At 40.1% G+C, this 23226-nt stretch overlaps 2 protein-coding genes and 1 long non-coding RNA gene across 3 annotated transcripts; 1 reads left to right on the top strand and 2 right to left on the bottom strand.

Moving 5' to 3' along the window:
• Window positions 1–423: 423 nt before the first annotated feature.
• LOC146464379 (uncharacterized) lies at window positions 424–8729 on the bottom strand. Its single transcript, XR_014868516.1, has 2 exons — window positions 8279–8729; window positions 424–1382 (listed from the first exon to the last, which is right to left on the bottom strand). It is a non-coding gene; the product is annotated as an uncharacterized LOC146464379 (long non-coding RNA).
• Window positions 1485–19881, top strand: LOC146464378 (uncharacterized). The gene is made up of 5 exons (XM_085129928.1): window positions 1485–3551; window positions 5644–5736; window positions 6777–6864; window positions 14262–14396; window positions 14927–19881. The coding sequence occupies exons 1-5, from the start codon at window positions 2604–2606 to the stop codon at window positions 18259–18261; spliced, it is 4599 nt and encodes a 1532-aa protein (XP_084986054.1). The 5' UTR covers window positions 1485–2603; the 3' UTR covers window positions 18262–19881.
• LOC146464377 (uncharacterized) lies at window positions 18397–23138 on the bottom strand. Its single transcript, XM_085129929.1, has one exon. The coding sequence runs from the start codon at window positions 22463–22465 to the stop codon at window positions 21290–21292; it is 1176 nt and encodes a 391-aa protein (XP_084986055.1). The 5' UTR covers window positions 22466–23138; the 3' UTR covers window positions 18397–21289.
• Window positions 23139–23226: the final 88 nt, after the last annotated feature.

The raw sequence follows: 23226 nt of genomic DNA, 5'->3' as shown, positions 1-23226 counted from the left end.
TACCTCGTTTTCAGAACGAGGGTAGCGCATTGAGAATTGATCGTTTACACCAAACGGCAAAAAACGTTAACTACCATCTGGCAATGATTTCCTGTATTTCCTTTTACTCCTTGAAATGTGAGTAGTTTAGCCTGCGAGAGCAGACGCCTTTCCGGCTTTTGGTTCACCCGCGCCCGCAAGCCGGAAAAAGCGCCTACTCTGAGAGGCTAGGAGTAGTTTCGCGTTGACAGCTAGCAGCTATAAACTCGAGAATTTATTTCGCACGATTTTCATATACTTAAATTATTGTTTTGAGAAAACGTAAACGGTAATATGACCTTTGCCGTTTGCTTAATTAAAAGTGTTTTAATCCCTCTAATAACGAGTTGTTGTGGCGCCAGAGCCATGTGCATAGCAGGTGGGGAGAACTTCAAACAAAATGGATAAACAAAATATCACTCAATATTTATTCACCCTCTCGGTGCTTTCCTCGTCTCCCTCGCAGCCGTTTTTAGCGACACTAAAAACGGCTGCGAGGGAGACTAGTGCTTTCCAAGTGTCTCACAACGACATTTAAAGCCACAAGCGCATTAACAATATTCAGCAATTGACGGAATAGAAAGCGTGACTGTAACAATATCAGGGCGGCTACAGGTGATCACAGAGTCACGCAATTGATCTTTGCTGACGGTTTCAAACCTTCTTTTTTAAAAGAATCGGTATTAAAATACCGATTTTACCGATCTTGCTATAACAAGTTGATCATTTAACGTTGATCTCCAACAAATCGAATTTCCACTGTTTTCAGCTGTCATACGTTTTGTTAGAATATTAAAACATGACGCGCGGGAAGAGGAAAAACGGTGAAAAATATTGTTATGCCAATATTCAAACCAAAGGCTCTTAACCCAGTACAACCAATGCCGTCAGAAGTTGTTGCGTTCGTACTTCCTAATTTTGTTTTTTTCCTCTTTCCCGTCTGCCGGATGGTTAAGGTTTTTCGCTCTCACCACCTGCCTCCTCATGCCGGGTTCTTGTTTCAACCTAATCGTTTGAACTAGAAACTGAAATTCGAAAACTTTTGTCATTCATAGCCGGGCCAATCGTACCTGGATTTTGTTTGAAATAATTTCAGGTATCCACGAGGAAAATGACGTCATATCCTAAATTAAACTAAGTATGGCAATGATGTCATTTCATTTTTGGGGTTCATTATTTCCTTCGTTTTTGCGATAAAAACTTTTGTTTTTTTAAAGAAATCTTTGTCTGTACTACCATGCGCCAATACATCCTTCAGCTACAGGATGTAGCTGTCTGTTCTGACGGGCGAAGCGATAATGCACCATTCTGAGGCAGAGCTGTAAGGTGACTCCAACATTTGTTCAAGACGAAACATCTGCGGCCTGAAACGGAAGGGAAATTCGACTGAGACTAGAGAAAACAATCGATTTTAAGATAACAAAGTGAGCTGTTATCAAAAGTACTTGCTTTGAACTGTTTGATTGACCTCTTGGAAAACATTTTATCAAATATAAATAAATAATACAAGACGGGAAATAGAATTCTTGATAAAGCTGCTGCGATTTAATTTGATCTGTTTTTACACGACGATTCAGTATATACCCTACTCAACTCGCCACTTGACTTTTCGGCAAAAATATCCAAAAGAACCTCTTGGTTTTATCAAGTACTCTCGGTGTGAAAAGACGCACACATTTATCAGTTCCGGTTGATGCATTTCCGGTTTCAAACGTAAAATCCTGCTGCTTCCGGTCAGTATGACAACGTCTGGTTTCATAATTATATATAGCTTGTTCTTTTTCTTTTCATAAGGAAGATGATGTTCATGTGTTGTAAAACGGCTACAGAAGTTGGTTACCCGGACAACGACATCTGCGGTCATCTATTCATTAATAATTCTTGCTGTGAATCGACTGGAATATTTTGAAACAGATACGGTCTCTTAGCGAAGTGGGACAAATTCAACAAAGCGATCGAGAGGTGTGATAAGTTCCAATTTCGTCTGGGATACACTTTTTTTGTTTTCGACTAAAACAACAGATTCAATAAGAAAGTTTGAAGACATGTAATTATATGGAGCGAGCAGTTCTAATGCTATTCAAATTAGAATATTATTCCATGCCTTTTGTCACTACAACTGAATAAATTGTTTTGTACCAATATAGCGACTTGGCAAACGATAGCAAAACACCACTATAAATAGACTTCGACGTTTTCTTGCTGAATTTTTGTCGAGAAATTTCGCGTGGGGTGTCACTGGAACGATTTCTCGAGAGCTCACAAAGTAAATGGTGCGTGAAAAATCGTACTTGAGGGCAAGGAAAAACATCGTGCAGTCTTTGCTGACAGAAACAATATTTGATATTCCCGCCTGTGGGAATTATTAAACAGCCTCGGCTACGAACCATTTCTCTGGGGATTGAGAGCTTTTATTCATTCAAATGGTCGGCGAAATGAGCATCGCGGTTGCGCGTTCCGAGACCAATCTCGATCGTGTAGTTTTGTCTCGCTAGTCAAAGGATTAGAAGTTCTAAGAAGACAGTATTATGACGACTTGAACCGATTTTCAAGAGAGTAAACCGGAAACCAAGCGTGAACCAACGATGACAACAGCAACAGAAGACTTGGTCGTGAGTGTAACACCTCGAAACAGAGCGAACTTTCGAAGGCTTAAAACCAACAGCATCCAAAGTTTTAAGCGATGGGAAAAAGAGAACGAACTTCTCTATGCTATGATGGAGGACGAAAGCGAGTGGTTGGCCAAATTATTTCCCGATGTGGTCATTTCTCCGGAGTTTTTCTTCTACGCGCTGGAAGATGGCTCTTTGCTTTGCCGACTTGCGAACTACATCCAAGAGAGAGCAGAGCTGTACTCGCAAAAGAACAATGTTCAAGTGCCTGGAAAGAAATTTCGCTATCACACCATGAGCAAGTGCGGCCAAGAAATCAAACTTTTTCGTTCCAGGGAAAATGTGCAGCAGTTTCTGATGTGGTGTCGGAGTCACGGTTTGCAAGAAGCTATTTTGTTTGAATCGAACGATGTTGTACAAGTCGATGATTATAGAGAGGGATGCAGAGGTGTTATCATATGCCTCATGGAAATAGTTAGAAGGACAGCGAAGTTTGATCTTGATGAGCTACCACAGCTAATACAAATGGAGAAAGAAATCGAAGAGGAGGAGTCTCGTAGCGACACGGAACTTTCGAACGGGCAAGGGCAAGTTTTACATGTCGAGGAAATAAACATGACGGAAAATGACAGCCTTGAAGTGCAAACAGATCAGCCAGAAATCCAAAGCCCGAGTTCACTGGACTCCGATTCTGGAGTGGACTCGGTTTTCGATCAAGACGAGGGAGAAAATGCTGCTTCTCGCCTCACCGAGTTTTCACACGAGGAAACCGATCGGAAAACAGAGAAGACCACCAAAACTGTCACAGTACGAAAACAAAAATTGGCTGAGCCAAAAGATCAGAAAAGTTCACCAAAGAAGAGCAAAGAACCTCCTTCTCTTCTGGAAAGCACTGGGCCCAAATCAGAATTGGACAAACAAGTAAGTGGTTTATGAGTATTTCGTTGTAAAATTTTGTTTTAACGAAACGGAAATTTTAAGGACAGCTAATTAACAATTCGATGGTTGGACGTTGTCTTCAAAAGACTCCAGTCAGAATGTTTGCAAATACTGTATTCGATGACAATTTGATTAGTGGGGGGCTGGAGTTTCACGTCTTTTATATTTATCTGAGATGCCTAGATTTTGACAAGACAGTATTTTCAAGCCAAGAGCATAGAAATTTTATTAATTAACAGTGCGAAGTTTTAAAGCAATATCTTATATGTCGACACCGATTTCACAAATATATGCAAATCACTCAATTTTATTACTGATGAGGATCGATAACGGATAACACGTCGAATTGACTCGCCTTTCGTCTGAAAGAGGGCTTCAAAAAAATCATCAAAGCTATTACATGTAAAGAAAGATTTAGTGTTATAATAGCTTTTACATTGATACTAAAATGGCTTTCATTTGAGGTAATTTGAATTTTGTATCATGCAGATTTGAACAATGCATAAACATCTGCCAGTAGTAAACAGCCGGAAGGCTTTTTACTAAGCGAATATGATAACATGGTATAAAGGTTAAAAGGTTTTTTGAGACACTTAGAATCTCTCAGGTACCCGTTGAAACCAATTCAGTGCAAATTCATTTCCGTTCGACGTTCCAAAAGAAAACCACTGCGAGAAAATCACGCGAACTACAAAAATATGTTTTTTTTTTCTTTATGAAGAAAAATTTCAAGGGGGTTGACTACATTTCTTGAAATGTTTTTCTTTTAGCAAGGAACAAATGTTATTTGCATAAGAATAAGACAGGGGCCACTTATTATCCGTAGCATACATTAATTTCTTTGAATATCATAATACAGATCAATATTTTTTCTCCCACCCAAGTACAAATCCCGGAATCCCTGCCGAGAAATTTATTTTACGGTGGGAATTTAAAAAGTACCGAAATTGTTTAATTGGCTGACATAAGCAATATTGTCTCAATGTTGTTTGTATGCACACCTGAAGTGATTAATTAAAAGAATAGGATTTCAAAATTTAATTTAGAAGAAATTTACTCATGCATTACTGTAAACGTGATAAAATAATTAATATTGTATTGTATTGTATTGTTATTAAAAAGCGCCGGAATTCGTTAATTGTTGGTGTATTTTGATGGCTCTAAAATCGCTTTAGAGTGCTTTTTTTCTGAAAATTTTAAAATCCAATTGACTGCCATAAAGTAAGCCCTCTCACTATTTTGGTACATGTACAATAAGAACAGCAAATAAAACTAACAAAAGTTAAATGTAAAGTAGATTGATATTACTGGCATTAGGAACTAGAGGACTAATGATTCAACCTCTTCAAGTAAGACATTAATGGAGATCACCATTAGGAGAATTTGATTGTTGATCAACAGCTAAATTTTCTGGGCTTTCAATCCTATTCTTCATGGCCCAGAATGCTATTCCATTTTGCCACATGTATTTTTCAAAATTATCGGCCAATTTTTTTAGGGGCATCATAACTATTGTGACTTGTATCCAGAACTAGGTTGCGGTGATTGGTCATCAGATTTAACTCTGGTAATACTTGGGTGCACAATTAAGCCCCTGCCAGTCAAAAGGGTAGAAGCGTGAAGCAAATTTAAAGCTACGATAACGTGGACAATAGTGCCCTAATTAGGTTGTACCCCGTATTCAAAGCTATTCAAAGTGAGTTGTCAACAAAATCGTGGGAAAATTTTTTGACTTTGCTAAAAATGTTATTTGAGACCAAGCTGTTTTTAACCCCATTTCTCAGATCAGAGAGCATGCATCACCTTCTACCAGAGCACAATTTGTTTGTTGTTTTTGTTTTTTGAATCACTACTTAAAATGTAGTCAAGATTAAATACATTTTGCATTTTTAACCATGGGAATTCAAATTTAATGCTTTCAACATGGTTACACAAAATGTCCCAGATGTGACTGGACGATGGGCTGTGTAAAAATATGATTATCTTTGAATAATAAATTATTGGACTGTCCTGCCTCGAGGAAAAATAATAATAACTATAACTAATAGTTTATTATTATTATTATTTTAAACAGGTGTGCAAGATTGCCCAGAACTACAATATAAAACTTGTCCATCGACTAAAGGAAGGAAAGTACATCATTCTTGGCCGAGTTATGTTTGTAAGGGTAAGAAAAACCAACAAGCTTTGTGCATTAAATTCACTCTTCTGATCTAACTGGCAAACTTCATCAAGACTTCAACAGAAACATTATTTTGTAAAGCACCTTGCAATTTCATGAGCAGCCTTAAGCTGCAGTCAAATACTTTTTCATTCTTGTGATTAAATGGTGTATTTAATTTTTTGGGGGGGAGGGGGGGATGGGGGTTCAAAAGCATAACTTCTTAAGAGAAAGTATGAAGCTAATTTGGAATTTCTAGAGGTGTGGGGTGAGGGGATCCAATCCAAAAACCTGGATTTTTGTGAAAGATCAATGCAAATATTTCTTTTTATTGTGATGTTTGAAACAGTTAAGAATTTTGGTTGAAACTATTCCTAATCCAGTCCAAATCAGCCAAATCATATGGCATTTAATTTAACATCACTTGTCCATACTTGGTTTTATTACATGTGGTTTTTCAGTAAGTTGGGTTATTTTTTGTCAATATTGTTTTTTATTACTTCTTGTGACAGTAAGTCCAATGGTTATGAGAAATTTAAGCTGTATTATTTTAAGAAAAAAATTCCAAATCTGGTCGTTGAAATGGTCATAAAAGTTTTTCTGTTTAATTTTCTAATTGTGTTCAAAAAGCTGCCGACTGTGAATTATAAGCCTTATTATTATTATTATTATTATTATTATTGTTGTTTTGAGATTATATATGAGGGAAATTAAAGTGAATAAATATAACATAATTTTCACAGTCTAACACTGTGTAACACATAGTGTTACACAGGTATACACTGTCACACAAAAAGAAAAACATGCTGTCCTGGGTGGGAATCAAACCCACGTCTCCCCGGATGCTAGTCAGGTGTGAGGACCCAACGCCATTGAGACAACCGCATTCTGGCAACGTGGCCACATTGTGAAGGGAGTAGCATAATCAACAGGCCAATTTTTATGGGATGTTTTCTTTTCAAGGGGCTTATAAGAAAACTGTAGAAAATTATTGCTACGAACTGAATCATTTTCATTGTGCCCTGTTATTTTCCTAATTATTTTAGATGTTGAATGAACATATGCTGGTGCGGATAGGAGGAGGATGGGATACGCTTGAGCATTACCTCATGACTCATGCTCCCTCTAAAGAAGGTATGAAGACTAAAATGATAGACAATAACACAATACTCTTGTGTTTTAAAACTAGTTTTAGTATTAATAGGAGAGGAGAGGGGGACAGTCTCCGATGAGTGCAGACACTGGCCATGGATTATGAATTTTTAACAATCTTAAAAGAGCATCATAGCGAAGTCTTGATGTTTTAACAATTATCTAAATCTGCACTAAAGATTAAAAGAAAATTAAAAAGGAATTTTTCTAAAAAAATAGATAAACAATTATTAAAAGGCATTTCAACTATGCCAAATATTTAGTAAAAAGATGAGACTTAAAATGAATCTGCTCAACAAATTCAACTATAATAAGGCAATGAGTTTCACAGTCTTGGGGCAGCTGTTTGAAATGCTAGATGGTGGAAGTACAATGAGAAAGTTCTGCAATGCTGATCTCAAGGAATGTCCAGGTTTATTAACTACATATTGAACGTTTCTTTATACATGTATATTCTGGTGCTTTGTCATTCAAAGCCTTGTAGGTGATCAGTGGGGATTTGTCATTTTTTTAAATGCGCTCTAGCAAATAAATAACAATTTTGTTAACGAGAAACAAATCACACACACTATCAATCTGATTGGTTAAGTGAAGCTTAAGACTTGGTTCTGATTGGTTAGTTCTGGCTTATGTCAACACAATTAAAAAAAGGCTTTTTAAAGAGGTTAGCCACTAAAAAAAGAGAAGTAAACCCTGGAACCTGGCAAAAAGAATTTCTTCTCAGTCATCCCATTTATATAAAAAGGCAAATTTTGAATGTGGAATTAGAACTTGGCAGTTGGAACAAGGGGCTGCTTGAAATTGTGTTTATCAAAATTTTGTTACTTGTCCCCCCCCCCCATCACATTATTTTTACCCCCCCCCCCCACCCCTGGTGTAAAAAGTAAAGGAAAGCAAATTAGTTACAATATCGTCTGAAATTAAATTAACAGCGTTCGTTTGATCACTAATTGTAATTTTTCAATATTAAATAATTGGGCAGTCAAACCTTTTTTTAGGTGACCCAACCTTTGAAGCCAATAAGTTTTTGGATGAGATCCCCCTGCAGGCCCCTCTCAGATTCCACCAGCCTGCCCGATTCCAATAAAATATGACCAGTCCCTTCCTAGTTGATATCAAAGGTTGTTTCCCCCTGGCCTTTTGATCGTTGTACCGCGCTCAAATGAATACATTTCGTTGCTGACGTTCTAGTTAGGGCACAAGAACAAAATTTGTTCAGCTGTGACATGTTTGCCAACTCTCCTAAGCGAATTTTCATACTTACGATATTTGCCTTTATCAGAGCGACGAAAACAGATTTCAATCGCAGACGTACTCCTCGGTATTTTTCTAGAAAATATATGATTGCAACCAGAGAGCATAAACGGTGTATGACAGGTGCTTAGGAACAGCCTACCTTCAGCGGTGACTCTCTATCTCTTTCATCGTGCTTTTTTCTCCGGAAGAAAATCAGAAATAGAAGAAAACTTTCGTTTGAGTCAAGATCTTGTCGGAAATCTTCTGATTAATGCATAAAAAAGATTGAAATTAAACTCTGTTTTTTGGGCTAGCCTTGAAAATGTAAAACTTGACTGGCGAGCTAATACGATTTGCATACAGCTGATAGCTGCGATTAATAAACACAAGCTTGACATCTTTTGTTTTTTCGACGCTGTGATTGGCTAGTTCCTTGCAACACGCCCTCTGCGCTGTCACTTTTCCGTGACCCGACTCGCCCTGCTTAGAACGTTCGATCATTCGATCGTAAGACGCTGTCTGTTATATTGGGTGAGATTCACGCGGCTCTTGCCATTTCTATCTGTTAGGTATTTCGTTTGGATCGCAACCCTCTCAGGGAACCTCGATTTTAAAGGTAAAGCTATGTTAGTCGAGTTATGATTGTTCAGTCATTCGCTTTAATCAACCATTGGTGTTTCACATGTTTTGTGGGGTTGAGTAGACCTGTGTTTAAAAATCGCGTTTCTGAAAAGAGGATCAAGCCAACTTGTTTCAGTCTTTGCTTTCTTGGCCGGGCTAGCGAAATATGTATTGATGAACTTACACATCAAGCTAAATAGACCATATCTTGTTGCTGTCAGATCGCTTTGAAAACTCAACGACGATCGGTGAACCTGCCAATCGCCATTATGACAATGTAAGCAAAAAATCTTCACGAGTCGTTTTCTACGGTGATAGCTCGTGAATCATGCAAGCAATCCTTTTTTCGGACGCGAATGAGTTGCACTTTTCACATCTCGAAATTAGCCAGAATTTCTCTATTTTCAGTTAGAGTGTTTGTAAACAACCGTAACGTTTACATTCCCTCAGTTAGTGGCAGAATTTTGAGGGCGTCGTTGTGACCCAGACAAGAAAGTGAAAACGTGGAAGGCGTGAATGCATCATGAAAGCAAGAATTTTAAATCTCGCCTCACCTCTTCGTACTAAACTTCACACCAACCTCTTTAAGATCCATCGTGACTCTGAATTCTACTTTAACTTGCGTTATTGCATCGTTAACATCAATTATAGTCTTTGAACGTAGCTTAAAAAAAGTTGGTCACCCACTGAGCCATTGTGTTTAATCTCCATGGATGTGTGATACACAGAGCACGCGATGGAAAACGAAGCTATTCGGTAAAAAAGAGGTTTATTCATGGATTTAGTTCTGGTTCGAAGTATTGTTGCTTAATTTTAAATGCACAATAATTATTGTCCTCTTGTGTCGGATTGGAGATCCGGCCCTGTTTGTTTAGTTGATGTAAGAAAGCTAATTATGGCATGAAGGAATGGCTTTTGTACATCGTCCATATCATCATGTACAGTTTATACAGTTACAAATTATGTGCTCTTTGGAACAAAAATGTTTCCCTCAAAGTGCCTCATTATAATTCAGTAACTAAGATATACAGTTCCCCCCAAATATTTGCTGTCAATTTGTTAAAAGTTCAAGTGAATCAAGAATTTCATGTGCAAAGGGAAAATGTTTTCATTATTACTCTGACTTACTTCTGGGTTGGTTTAATGTAATAGTTAGTAGTGCTGTTTTTCTCCATCCTAATGTAAAGCTTTGGGAGTTTTTGTAGCAAATAAAAGTCCAAGCCTTCTTGTGAAAAATCTTTTATAGTATTCTTAGATATTAGAGCTTGTCTGATTATTTTTACGGTTCATTTATTATATTCCATTTACTTGTCCAATCTTTAGTTTGTTGACACTTGACACCAACTTACTACCACGCCCTAGGTTATTTATGCAGGCTATGCATTTTAGTGAACCATAATACATGCAAATCCCATGTTTTAAGCAGATTTCTGCCTTCAGATGGCTGAGGGCATAATGTTTAATCCAGATGAAAGTTCATCCTTTCAGACAATAAATGTCACCCTTAATGTCAAATTTTATTCACTACACAAGTTTGAATTACAAATCAAAATAAAAAATAGACTGAAATTGGTGAGGAACTGTAAAGAGAAACCAAGGGCCATAAAGAATTAAGTTTCCTGAATGCAGTTGTGACTGTAAGATGATGTAGTGCCATTTAAAGTTATATTGAACTGTTATTGGCTGTTGATAAAGGGTTGAACATTATGTTCAAATGAGATAAAACAATAGCCTTCTTCAAAGCTGCTGACTTAAAACTTTCAAAACTATGAGGAGAGGTGAGGAAGATTAATTTTTTGTTGAAGAAAAATTGTCAAGAATCGCAACAATTAAGAAAAACACAAATTGGTGTCCACTCTTTTGCCACAGCTGTTGTACAGTTGACATCATCGCTTCTGAATCAATTCTTGTCAAGAGATGTCATAGTTGCTTAGATACTACATACAATACAATGTTCAAAGATGTCATAGAAACACTTCAGGTTTTTACAGTTAAGTGTAATTATAAGGTTATTAAATTATGGTGGCTAAAGAGAGACTTTTGAGGTGGATATTTCAACTACACTTTCTTTGTTGCAAATATTCAACTTTATTTGATGACCCTAACTGTCCAATATTGCATTAATTTGACCCTTTCATGTAATGATGTCACTAGATTCTACTACTTTCCTAATAAATCACCATAGCACTGAAATGTATTTAAAGATCAGTCCATATAAATGATGATCGTAACAGTGTTACCGTCCTATGTCAGCAGTGCTCCTAGTAATAATATTGGTCACCTGACTTTGGATAGCACTGTGTCAGCAGTATTAAATCTGTTAGTAGTGGTTTTACCGAGTCAGACCTAATATTTTTATTGGACTACAAACATTGCTGAAGTTCACATTTAAGTTCTGCATGCTGTTAATATAAAATTTGTAGATTATAAATTTTTATTAGCCTTGTTAGTTATAATTTGATTAGTGCACAGTATGTAAATATCTAATCATTATTTTAAGCACTTTAATTTTTATTAGGTTGTAAAGCACTACTATCTTTTGTTGGTGGCTATTTTTATAGCTATCCAAGTTATGCCCCATTTTCACTTTAGTGACTGACAGGGAGTACACAGGTGTATTAGGGCCTTCTTTAAGGTGTTATGCAAAGAAGAATCAATTTCTTCAGGTTACATTCTGGCCAACTGGGCAATTGTGGGTCCAGTTTCAGCCTAATAGGGTTTTTTTTTTTAGGTCTAATCATTATTAATATACCTAACCCCCCCCCCCCCTACCCCCCGGTCTTTAGATTGCTGTCGTCTTTTTCTGTCACCTATATCCCATTTCAAATTTCAAAAAAAACCTCTGGGGGGAATAGGGATGGTGCAGTGGTGAGAGCGCTCGCCTCCCATCAATGTGGCTCGGGTTTGATTTCCAGAGTTGACACCATTTCTGGGTTGAGTTTGTTGTTGGTTCTCGTCCTTGCTCTGAGGGTTTTTCTCCGGGTACTCCGGTTTTCCTCCCTCCGCAAAAACTAACATTTCCAAATTCCAATTCAACCTGGAAACAGTGGACAAATAGCCACTCTGTGAATTCCCATTTATTTATTTATTTATTATTAATTGATATCAGATTTTGTAATAAGGCCCTGGTCCCCCCTTCAGCCAGGGATTGATTATCATTGTGTTTTGTTGATTCATTGTCTTTCCATCATAGTAGCTGGAGATTGATCAAAGTCATTTAAAATAGTTTGGGGGAATCCCAGGCACCTGAGCCCTTGTTGACATTCCTGCCCCTCTCCCCTCCCACACCATTGTTAGAAATGAGTTCAGAAAAATAAAAAAATAAAAATTCCTGCAAAACTCAGGGAAACAAATGGTCGAAATATTAAAACTTGACTTCCAGTAAGGTGATGAAGTGTTTACGAAATTTGGTTTTCAATTTGCATGGTACAAAAGGTATAGATGACATTGCATGTATCTTTGTGATGCACAACTCATTAATATTCTGTTTCTGTTGGTGGTGTAATAAGCATAATTTTGAAATTTGTTTGAGTTGTGTTGAAAACTCAGAAATGGTTCAAAATCAGCCCTCTAATAGTATTATAACAAGCCCACCTTCTTAGCTTGAGGCCTTAAAAGAAATACCCCCTCTTGCAGTATTACTTTTCTGTTTAAATGCTTTTGATAGAGTAGATTCCCACTGTCTTTGACTTTATAAGCATTCAAAGGTTCAAGTAAGAATGTGTTCTTGAAAGAGTTAGTTTGAGATAGCAAGTGGTAATTTGCTGTGAAGTTAACAATATCCAAGGGAAATAGGGAGAGGTTCACCACATGTAGATCAAAAAGAAAACACACAAATCTACCCCCTCTTATATTATTTTTGGAGTTCATTGTGTATATGTAAATTTAGAATGCTACCTCAATTTCATCATTATTGTGGGAGAGGGAAGGAGACAAATAACTTGAAAAAAACCTTCCATGCCTGTGAGTAAGAGTTAAACCAATATCACAAGGACTTTTGGCCAGTATTGAAGTTACATACAAGGCCCTCTAGTGGCAAGTGGTGAGATCACAAGGCATCCTTCCTAATAGGAAAGTAGAGCATTTTTTTTGCAGGTAATATTGATCACATAGTGATATTAACATAGGTGACTGTTTTGCATTTTTAACAGCTGGTACCTTGTACCTGTATAATTAAGTATTGCATGATTTGAATGTCTGTTTGTTTTTCAGTATATGAGTTATTTAACAACAGCTTAAAATTAAACATTCCAGCAGATTACTACTACATTATTAATTGTTTCATTTTAGACCTGTTTTCAGTCTGTTGATGGTATTTTAATTTTTTTTTCACATGCATGTACAGTACATGAACTCAGAAATGTGAACTCTCAAATTATCATTAGCTATCAGTGGGAGGGTGCAAGCACAAATATCTGCATTATTTAGTGACTTGGAAATAAAGTAATACTAGGGCATATAAATATAGATGAATACGTTTATGGAGTACTTATTGTGTACGAGCAGTAAAATATTAGTAAAGGTTGAAATCTGTAAATAGCGGTAAGCACTTAGTGAGCTCTCGTACATATATGTTGCATATGTGGGAGAGTTTGTGAGGAAATTCTTTGTGTTGAATGCTCAACAAAAAAGTGAAGTCGATTGAAAGACAAAATAAATATAACAATCTGAGCTAGATTTGGCTGTTACCTTCAACGCATGTAAAATAAAATTGGTAACTTCCAGTATTTATCCTTTCAATTGTGTATAGAGGGTTTTAGAACTATCAGTTCAACAAGGTAGAAATTAATCAGCGATAACATACATGGGCTATCACAGCATATTAGCCGCCAAAAGTAGGCGTTAGGATCACGGATTAAAATTTATATTTTAAAAGGCATTAGGACACTATAAGTTAGACTTACAATTTAATAAAATTAGTTGGCTAGGAGGTTTGACTTTGGTGATTATAACTATTAAATGGCTCTTAGCAGCACGCATAGGCGTTTTTTTAATTTATCTCCAAACTTAATGTTGCAAAGCATCGTAAATTGGAAGTTGCGTTAATTTGTTGTACTGGGTGACCTGGTCATCCTTCCTAATTTGCGATTTTCGGTTTGTTTTCTTTTTCCGGCTCCTGTCTCGTAATTGGTTGACTGGCGTTTGTTTGGCGTTTTCTTGTACCGTTGTAGATACAGCAAATTATTCTCCTAAAATTGCGAACAACGAAATTGAAACGAACACAATTTTAGTGCTTGTAATTCAGGCAGCATTGCGTGATTCAGGTATATAGAGCTCTTTCGTGGAAAACTCTGTGATATTGTTTACTGTCGCAGTTTTTCTTTGTTCCCTTTTGTGTCCGTGAACACAGCCGCCACCGAGTCTATATTGTGCGGTTTTTGGTTTAATTTCGAAGGGAGTGTAAATTTGTGGTGGTTACACAACATGTTTTAAGCATACAAAAGCACCTGTAGAATTGTGCCCTTCCTTGGCTCGCGCGCATTACAGAAGAGGTTCGTTAACAATTCCGTTTGTTTTCGCAGCCCTTGAAACCCCAAGCACGCCGAGTTCTCAAGCTGTCACAAGCCCACGGAACTCCATATCTGCGGGCAGTGGTGTCAGAAGCAGCCTGATCGAAAAGATTAAAAGGAAAGAGCAAGTGGGAGCTATAAACAGAGGTAAATAATTCGCGTAATTCATTCAGTAGAGGTCATTAATCCCGTATTTCACTAAAGGGAGGAAGACAATTCCCGTAGTTTATTCGTGGGTTCATTACGCGATTCTGGCGCAAACGTTTCCCAGTAATCTTATTCGTGAAACCTCTACTGAGGGAAATCTCATCAAGCTAGAATCTCATAAAAGAGGAGTTTGCCGCCTCGAACGTACCCATATATTTATTTGTATACTCTCCGTTTCACCGTCAAGAATTCGCGTGAGAGAGTGAAAACGGATGTAGTTTGCGGAATGGAAATATATAATTATTGTTTTCGATTGTACCAATCGTAGTTTCAACAGTACTTTATCAGCCTTTGATGTTTATGAGTGAGGCAGGTGTCCATCTTAGACGGCCTTGTCATCTTTTTATGTGAATTCGGTCAATGTTAGTTTTGCACTTCTTGTGTGTTGCCACGCTTTGACAAATGTACATATTTGATGCACAAAGTCTTTTTGTCTGTGTGTATTAATATTTAATCTTCTTCGTCTACAGACTCGGCGGTTTATTCCTCGCAGGGAAGCTTAAACCAGCAATTAGGCGCAACATCCTCGGTAAAGCCCCGAGACAGAGGAAAGAGGGACTCCCTCAACGAAAGCGACGAGAAGGACATTACCAACGCTATCCGAAAAATCTCCTCATCAGTTTCGCAGACTCTAGGAGAAAGACCTGTCAGTTTTACTAATAAAACGTTTCATCAGCTTAAGAGTCGTTTTGACAAGGGAATATTTGGCTCAGCTCGACGAACGTCATCCCCAGATCTTACAGTAAAAGGCAACAAAAGTCGAAGGCGTTTGAGTGGTACCCTTACAATGGCTGATGTTGTTACAACTCTTGCTTTTGACGGACAGCAAGCATCTATTGGAAATAACAATGATACTGAATCGAGACAATCAGAGTCTGGAGAAGAGTCGGGTGTAGGAAAAGTCGCGGCACCGACTGGAGACTTACTCGGTACCGAAAGTTTGCAGAGAGAGCTTATACCGTCCGAGCTCACTATTTTCAACGAGCCAGAAGGTTCTGTTCCTGTTGTCGGAGAAATACTCTGCGTGGATAGTTCAGATGAATCTTATTTGAATGAAGATTCATTTGGTGGTCAAGTGAACGGAAGTGCGAATCTCGTCGATGTGTCGTCGTTTGACCCCTTCGCAGCCGCCCCTGAGCATGGTGAACTGATATCGATTGGTACGACATCTTCTGATAAGCCCGATGAACAACCGGCGAGCACTGATGTTGTCGATAGTGGTGTAGTCGATAATGGTGCATTAGCTCACGAAGAGCAGCCTCTCGAGGTAGCATCCGAAACAGCGGTGGAATCTTCACCTGCTGTAGATCTGGGAGATTTAATGCAGGACACAGAACCTTGCAGTACAGTCGAGGCTTCACCGCGGCCAATCGACCTAGGAGATTTACTGCTAGACTCAGAAACCAAGACAGATGAAGGATGTGCAGTGGACGTTTCAACCGCTGCTGCCCTGGAGGAGGAGGTTGCTCCAGGTGAACCGGGACAGGAAGAACAACCCGCCGATGCTGAACAAGCGAATCACGATGAATCCGTTTTAAACGAGGACGTGCCAACAAGCGTCCAAGACGTTCCTCCAGTCTTAGTAGATTTTACACCCGACAGTGTCGTAGAAACCGAATCGGAACCACCAGAGCTTGAAGAAGAGTGTAGTGGAGTCGAAGTGTCAACTGCTGGTGAGCAAACTGTCGATGAACCGTCGAAAGTGGAAGAAGAACCACCCGAACCGACAGAAATGGAAGGAGAATCCGCTAAAATAGAAGAACCTACTCATGGCGGAGAAACGCTTGTGGAAATGGGGTCAGAACCGCTTAAAATGGAAGACGAACTTGTCGAGGAACCGTCAAAAGCGGAAGAAGAACCATCCCGAGAAGAATCTATCGAGGAAGTGGAGCCGGAACCGCCAAAAGTGGAAGTAAAATCTGGTCAAATAGAAGAACCCACTCACAGCGAAGAAACTGTCGTGGACGTGGAGCCTGAACCGCTTAAAATGGAAGACGAACCGGTCGAGGAACCGCCCAAAGCAGAAGAAGAACCATCCCAAGAAGAATCTATCGTGGTTATGGAGTCGGAACCGCCAAAAGTGGAAGTAAAATCTGGTCAAATAGAAGAACCTACTCACAGCGAAGAAACTGTCGTGGAAGTGGAGCCTGAACCACATAAAATGGAAGGCGAACCTGTCAAAGTCGAGGAGCAAGTTCCGAGCGAAGTTGCTGTTGTGGAGCCGCCAACCGAACAGGAACCTACTGCGAAGGTCGAGGAGTCATTCGCCACTGAGGAAACAGTGACAAAGTCGGAAGGAGCAAGCACAGAAGCGGGTCCAGAATTAGACGAAACTACCACGCAACAAGAAAGGCAGAATCAAGCAGCTGATGTTCAGGTGACTGAAGCGGAGGAGGCGTCAGTAAAGGAAGACGAGGATAAGGAAGGAGATAAGCCTGCAGAGACTCCAGCTGCAGAGAAGCCAGCTGAGAAGGATACAAAGACAAAGTCCGCTGTAGCTAGTACAAGACCCAAGTCTCCTCCTAAAGCAGGCTCTGCAGCAAAGCAAGCCTCAGCTAAAAAGCCCCCTGGAGCCGCACGGCCGACTTCAGCTACGAAATCTGCCACCAGTGCGCCGGCTAAAAAAGACGTTAAAGCGTCCGCTACCAAAGCGCCAGCTCCAAAGACGGCTGCCTCCAAAGTGCCAGCCACTAAAACACCAGCCTCGGCAGCCGCAGGTGCTAAAAGGCCTGCAGCTAAACCTGCAACGACGAAGACAGGCGAAGCAAAGAAACCAGAAAAGCCCAAGAGTGCTGCAGCAACTCGTCCTTCATCGAAAACCACTGACACCAAAACTCCCGGTGCAACTCGACCGGCCCCTTTGACTGCGAAAAAAGTCCCGCCTTCCGCTACTAAAACAGCTGCTGCTAAGGCGCCTGGTAAAGACGCGAAAGATGCTGGTGCACCAAAAAGCGCGGTAAAGACAGCCGCGATGAGGCCTCAGTCTGCGAGACCAACAGCCCCGAAAACCACAACCACGAAACCGAATGCCTCTGCAGCGAAACCGACTTCTGCTAAACCTACCCGCCCTCAAAGCGCAAAGCCAGCTGACAGCACAGATGGTAAGCCTCTTGCAAAGAAACCAACGGCACGGCCCCAGAGTGCGAAACCAAAGCCAACGACCACGACAGCGACCGTAAAAAAGACAACCACAACCACTACGACCAAGTTGGGTGCCGGCCATGCAAAATCTCAGACAACCACCACGAAAACGGTGACGCAGGCAAAGACCGGTCTGCCAAAAACTACCACGACAACTACAACTACAACGAAAACATCTGCTAAACCGTCAGCACCGAGAACTACCTCGGCTGCTGCTAAAAAGCCTGCAGCGACTGGAGCAAAATCGAAAACTGGCGTGGGAGCCGCCGGTGGTAAACCAGCCGCGAAATCTGCGCCAAAGAAAAAGGCCGAAGAACCGGCTAAAGAAAAAGAGGTAGAACAAGAAGAAAAACCGCCAGAGCCCAGGACTGACGAAAACCCTACGGAAGTTGTTGAAACTACAACCGAAGTTGTCGAAACGGTTGTAGAGCCGCCTGGTGAAGTGAGCCCCGAAGACAGATCGATTGAATTAGCACCCGATTCCGCTCCAGTCGAAGAAGCTTCGGAGGCTGTCGGGGGCCCTGTGAAAGAAATCGTTGACCAGTCGAGTGTCATTACGCGTGTCGTCACTAGCGAGACCACAACGGTCGTAAAAGATGGCGAAGAACAGTCAAACACTACAGTAGAAGAAACTACATTTGAACAGTCTGTAGGAGAAAGCTGAAGCAAGTTTGCGGACAATGACTGGAATATTTAACGACTCAAATTGAACGACTGATTCTCTTGCTACAACTAGGACGGTTGTTTTGTGACAGAGGAAGGAAAATTGCCGAGAGAAATATCGGAAGCTATTTTCTGAGAGTGCCAGCATTGATTCAAGTTAAAAGCTGGAAATCAAAGGCTAAGTATTTTTCATTAGTGCAATGCATGAGGCGAGTTTCTATCAGCACCATAGGTTTGGTGTTGGTAAAATCGTTGATGTTTTAAACATCTTGAAGAAGGCAACTTAGGGAAAATGACAAGTATTCCTGTCTCGTTATGAATTGAGAAAATATTTCTTCGTGTTGAAGGACGCGGAATGGCAAATTAAAATTTCTGAAATTTACTTTGTAGACGTTATGTCGGTAAGATGTCCGTAAAATATTTCTCATGGTCGATAGCCTAATTTAATTCAAAATGGGGACCATTTGTGAAGGTACCCTTCGCTAAACAACTTTACACTTACGAAACTTTATCCAACTGCCGCCATCCACTCGAGACTTAACGATATTGAGCGATTACAGTATTTATAAAATAAGATTTTATAAACTTACTAAATTGCAATCACAGTTCTATGGATTAAAAGTTCTCCGTAGGTTATAGTTGGAATACCTAAAGATGTCGACATTAAGTAAGGTACCCTGATGCCTTTGTTTTTGCGGGATTTAGAAATCGCCAAAATAGTTCGTGTTAAACATTGCGTCGTTTGATGAGTAGAGTGACCAAAACAGTGTGTAGTAGGAATTTTTTAAGTCCAAAAAGTGAAATTTTTGGTCATGACAGCAAGCAAATATTTATTGGCTGTCGTTACTATCGGCATGCTATTTTTGTGCAGTGGGAAGAAAATCATTAAGTTAAACATTTTTGAGTTGTTTTCAAGAACTAAGAAATCTAAAACCATTTTCACCATAAAAAAGGCTTTGGAATATTTCGCATTCTTGTGATAGCGTTGTTGCAGGCGGGTTAGATAATCGGCTTGGTTTCCCTTAGTCTCCTTAGCAGACGTCGTTTAGGCCCGTCACGCCCCCACCCACCAGGGATGAAGTGCGTTGCGTGACGAGCCCAAACGACGGCTACGAAGTTCGAAGGAGACTATGGAAAACTAGATGATTCGTATCTCTTCTCTAGTCCATTGAAAAATCGCCTTAAAATTCAAGCGCTTTTTTCAATTTTCAGGATTTCACATTTTGCTCAATATACAGTACTAAAAAGCTCTTGAAAGAGGTTTGTAGTTTTCCAGGTTTCCATGCAGAATGTCTGTTTCAGACAGGGCAAGAATCAGTTTGCTTTGAATTGTTGCCAGTCTATGTTTGTAAGGTGTTGTTTTCTTTTTGTATATTTGTCTTCTCAATTTCTACTATTTAAAGGTTTTTTTCTAAAAAGAATGGCATGCACCACTTTATTTCAACCGTTAGCCGAGGTAATACAGTTTATAGAAAACTGTGTTGTAGGCTTGTGAAAATATTTGAAGAGATTTAAGATAAAAAAGCAGAAAATATTGTATTTGTTGTTTTTTGTACATAAGAGCAAAAGAAGATAAGGTTTCATAAAATGATAGGAGAAATAAAGAGTTAAAAGCAGTTCATTCCAAGGTTTCTTTTGTATTTTTCACAGCATCTCGCGTAAGGTCTCCCGTGATTGGCTTGCAACCCTTTTAACAATCTCGTACCCAGGGCCCTCTGACGCTTTGGTCAGCGGGTGGTCGCCAGTAGAGACTCTGGAGAATTGGGAAAAAATTAAATTTTTTGATTGGCTGCTCCGAAACGGCTTCCATTATTTTACCGCAGAAATCCTGCGGTAATAAGATTCCAGTACCCCAGAGTCTCTCCTGGCGACCAACCGCTGGGCAAAGAGCCTGAGGACTCTGGGTATGAGATTGCCCTTTCAGGAGCCGATGTGAACTGATGGGCTCCTGCCTTTTAGAGAACAACAGAACAACACCCCCAACCCTAAAAGCGACACAAGCTGATACACAGTTAAAACAATTATTACAAGCTCACGGGAGCTGCTACATCTGTTTGGGGTGTGTTATTCCGGTACAAAATGGACTTTTTGTAGTAAGCTTTTTAATTGTGGGGTGAGGGAGGGTGTGCCTTGGAGGGGATGCAAATCGACCTGGTGGGGAAGTTCTGAAATCATAAGTGGATGTTGAAGGGACTCCAATCTACTGCATCTTTAGTTTGTTGGTGTGGCTTTGCCCAGTAAGCTTAACTTTTATCGAAGTTGAACTGTTGTGAGAAGGTACAGCTGTACGAGTGGGAAAGGAATAAAATAGGAGACGTTTACAAGCAGGCTAATGTATTTCAAGAAACAACTCTCATAGAAAGAGTCAACAAACTACGACTGACAGACAACTTGCCCAGTCCCTTTGTATTACGGGTAGTTCCCTGTCAGCCTCGTTCCCAGGCTACAACACACTTATTAAAGTAATGCTGGTTCCCTTATGATAAATTGTATTTTGTCATTTCTGTTATAAGTTACAGTTCAATCATTGGGTTGTGTCCAAAAAATTATTTTTACATTTTAAGTACAAGTAAGAAACTTGCAAATTAGCCTCATTAGTCTCAAACGGTGCATAGTGGTTTGAAATGTACTGCCGTCGTGCATAAGGAGGCTAAAAAATTAAATACATTGTACTCGGTCTTTCAGCCTTCAAATAACCCTTTGTAAGGGGACGACAATTTATTGTAGTCAAAACATTTCAAAGATGTCTACTCTAGTCGGTGAACAAACTCCCCTGGCTCGAAGGTGCCACAATCTCGTCTTGAGTACACTGTCAAAAGATGTTTACTTCTATAAGGTACCAATAGCATACTGACCAGAACTCCCCTTAATTGTGGTCTAATAAGATCCAATACAAGCAGTTTTTAAAACAGCCTAAAAGGTATTTATTAATAGTGAGGGTTCATGGTGAGTGCAATAGGTAACCCTAGATCATGTCTTTCCTGAATTTTTTGGGAATCTCCGTTTTATGATCTTTTATAGGGAGTTAATTACCACCTGAACGGCGTGTCTTGATGATTGGCACCTCTCAATCTCAGTGCCAGCTCTGTTGGTGTATTATCTGGTATTGCATAAGCACCGGAAGTGAGCGCTTGGTATTGACTATCGTCATCCTCTCTTCCGGTCAAGACCACATCCCGTAATTCAGGAAACTCGTGAAATGGCAGATAAGCTTCGCCATACGGCAAACCTGTGTCCTTTCTCATGGCTGTCGTTTCAAAGAACGTTTCGTGGTCTTCCCAGTGTCTATCACATGCAGCACACAGGAAATTGGAGAAAAATTTGGAACACCCACAGCCCCGAGCCTTGCATCTCCTGAGCCCGGTGGGGTGGTGTTCCTCATGGGTGTGTTTACACTTGCATTTTGCTCGCCAGGTACTCGGGTCATAACCCGGACGGCGCTGCAACCAAAATTCACCTGCCTCCTCGGGACGGGACAGGACAAAGGCGAACGCCTTGCACTCGCATCGCGTCACGGCGCAAGGGACCATGACACTTTTCCCTGAGAACTGTGCATGATCGCTCAATAAATGACCGCAAAAACACTTGGAGCTTTTGCATACACGAATACAGTCGTGCTTAAATTCGGGACACCGCCAGCCGATATACACCCCAGTTTGAATCGCGTCTATGGCCGCTTCTCGTTCGGGATCAAAAAGTTTCTTTACTCTTGGAGCGAAGTCATCACCATGCATGGCCCTCGCCACTGGCAACAGCTCTGCCTTCGCAGCCGGAATGATGGGCCGCATGGTGTAGCCTTTGGGTGCCAACATACCCTTCGGTTTTGGAACCACAGCTTTTTGTGGATTACGCTGCTTGTCTGCAGCCTGTCGCTGCGGAGATCGCCCACCTCTCGCGCTGACACTCGGTGACTTCGGAGCATTTTTTGGTTTGCTCAAAGTACCGCTGCCAGAATATCTCGAATATCTATTCCCTGCCACCGGACTTCGTTCTCTCTGAACTAAAGATTTTCCTTCCTTTATAGAGTCTCCCGGCTCAAGCGTAAGATTGCTAAGTGGTTTAACGAGAGCACTGTTCGGAGAGGTAGTTTTAGAATTTTTGTTTTGCTTCTTTCTCGACGTTTCTGCGTACGCCATTTTTGAGTAGCAACAAGGGAACGTGAGCAGGCGATAAGTGATGGTCAGCGAAATACTGAGACACATCATTCCTAGTTACATGAATGGCTCAGTCCCTGATAAGTCACACAATTCATCGGTGTAACGTTACAAAACAACGGCTTTTTCTGGGATGAATCATGAACGTTCGTTGTAGATCAGGTTTGCATAATCGTTGTTTCCATTTATATCAGTCTACTGGGTTAATCTTATTTCCCTTCAAGCCTCCTATATTGTTTTACCATGCAGGCAAGGCAGAGGTATAGGTGGTTTGCATTGCCGCCGTGTTAGTGGACAAAACAAAAGAAAATTTGTTCTCAAAGTTTGCATAAAATGGCAGGTAACTCCCAGAGGAGAAAAATCTTATTGTTCCTATCCACCAATATGGCCACCATGACGTCACATGCAATCCTCAAGTAAAAGGGGAGAAATTTCAGAGCAGTGAGTGTTGAAAGCGGATGTACCTGTACTGTAGAATGGTCCTTTCGAAAATAAACTTACGTTGAAGGAACACTTAACAGTTACTAGTGATTTGAAGATCACATATGCATTAGCGTCGTTCCCATTTATGTTAGTCAACTGGGTTAACACATCATATAATTGTCCACTCAGCAAATCAAGATCCCACACATACAAAGTCTATGGTCCCATAAACAATCTTTCACACAGCTGCATTAAACCCTAAATTTTACAGTTGTGTCTTTTAAGTGACCTGGCATTTGTGAGTGGAAGCGAGGCTGGAGATGAATATTATTTGTTTTTATTTAAACCTCACTGCTATTCACATGAAAATGATGGCTTTCTTTTTCCTA

The sequence above is a fragment of the Pavona decussata genome, unplaced genomic scaffold (genome assembly GCF_977016875.1).
Source record: "Pavona decussata unplaced genomic scaffold, jaPavDecu1.1 SCAFFOLD_164, whole genome shotgun sequence".
In the NCBI taxonomy this organism is placed as follows: domain Eukaryota; kingdom Metazoa; phylum Cnidaria; class Anthozoa; order Scleractinia; family Agariciidae; genus Pavona; species Pavona decussata.
The sequence above is the reverse complement of the archived record's forward strand: the minus strand, read 5'-3'. Positions and strand labels throughout refer to the sequence as shown.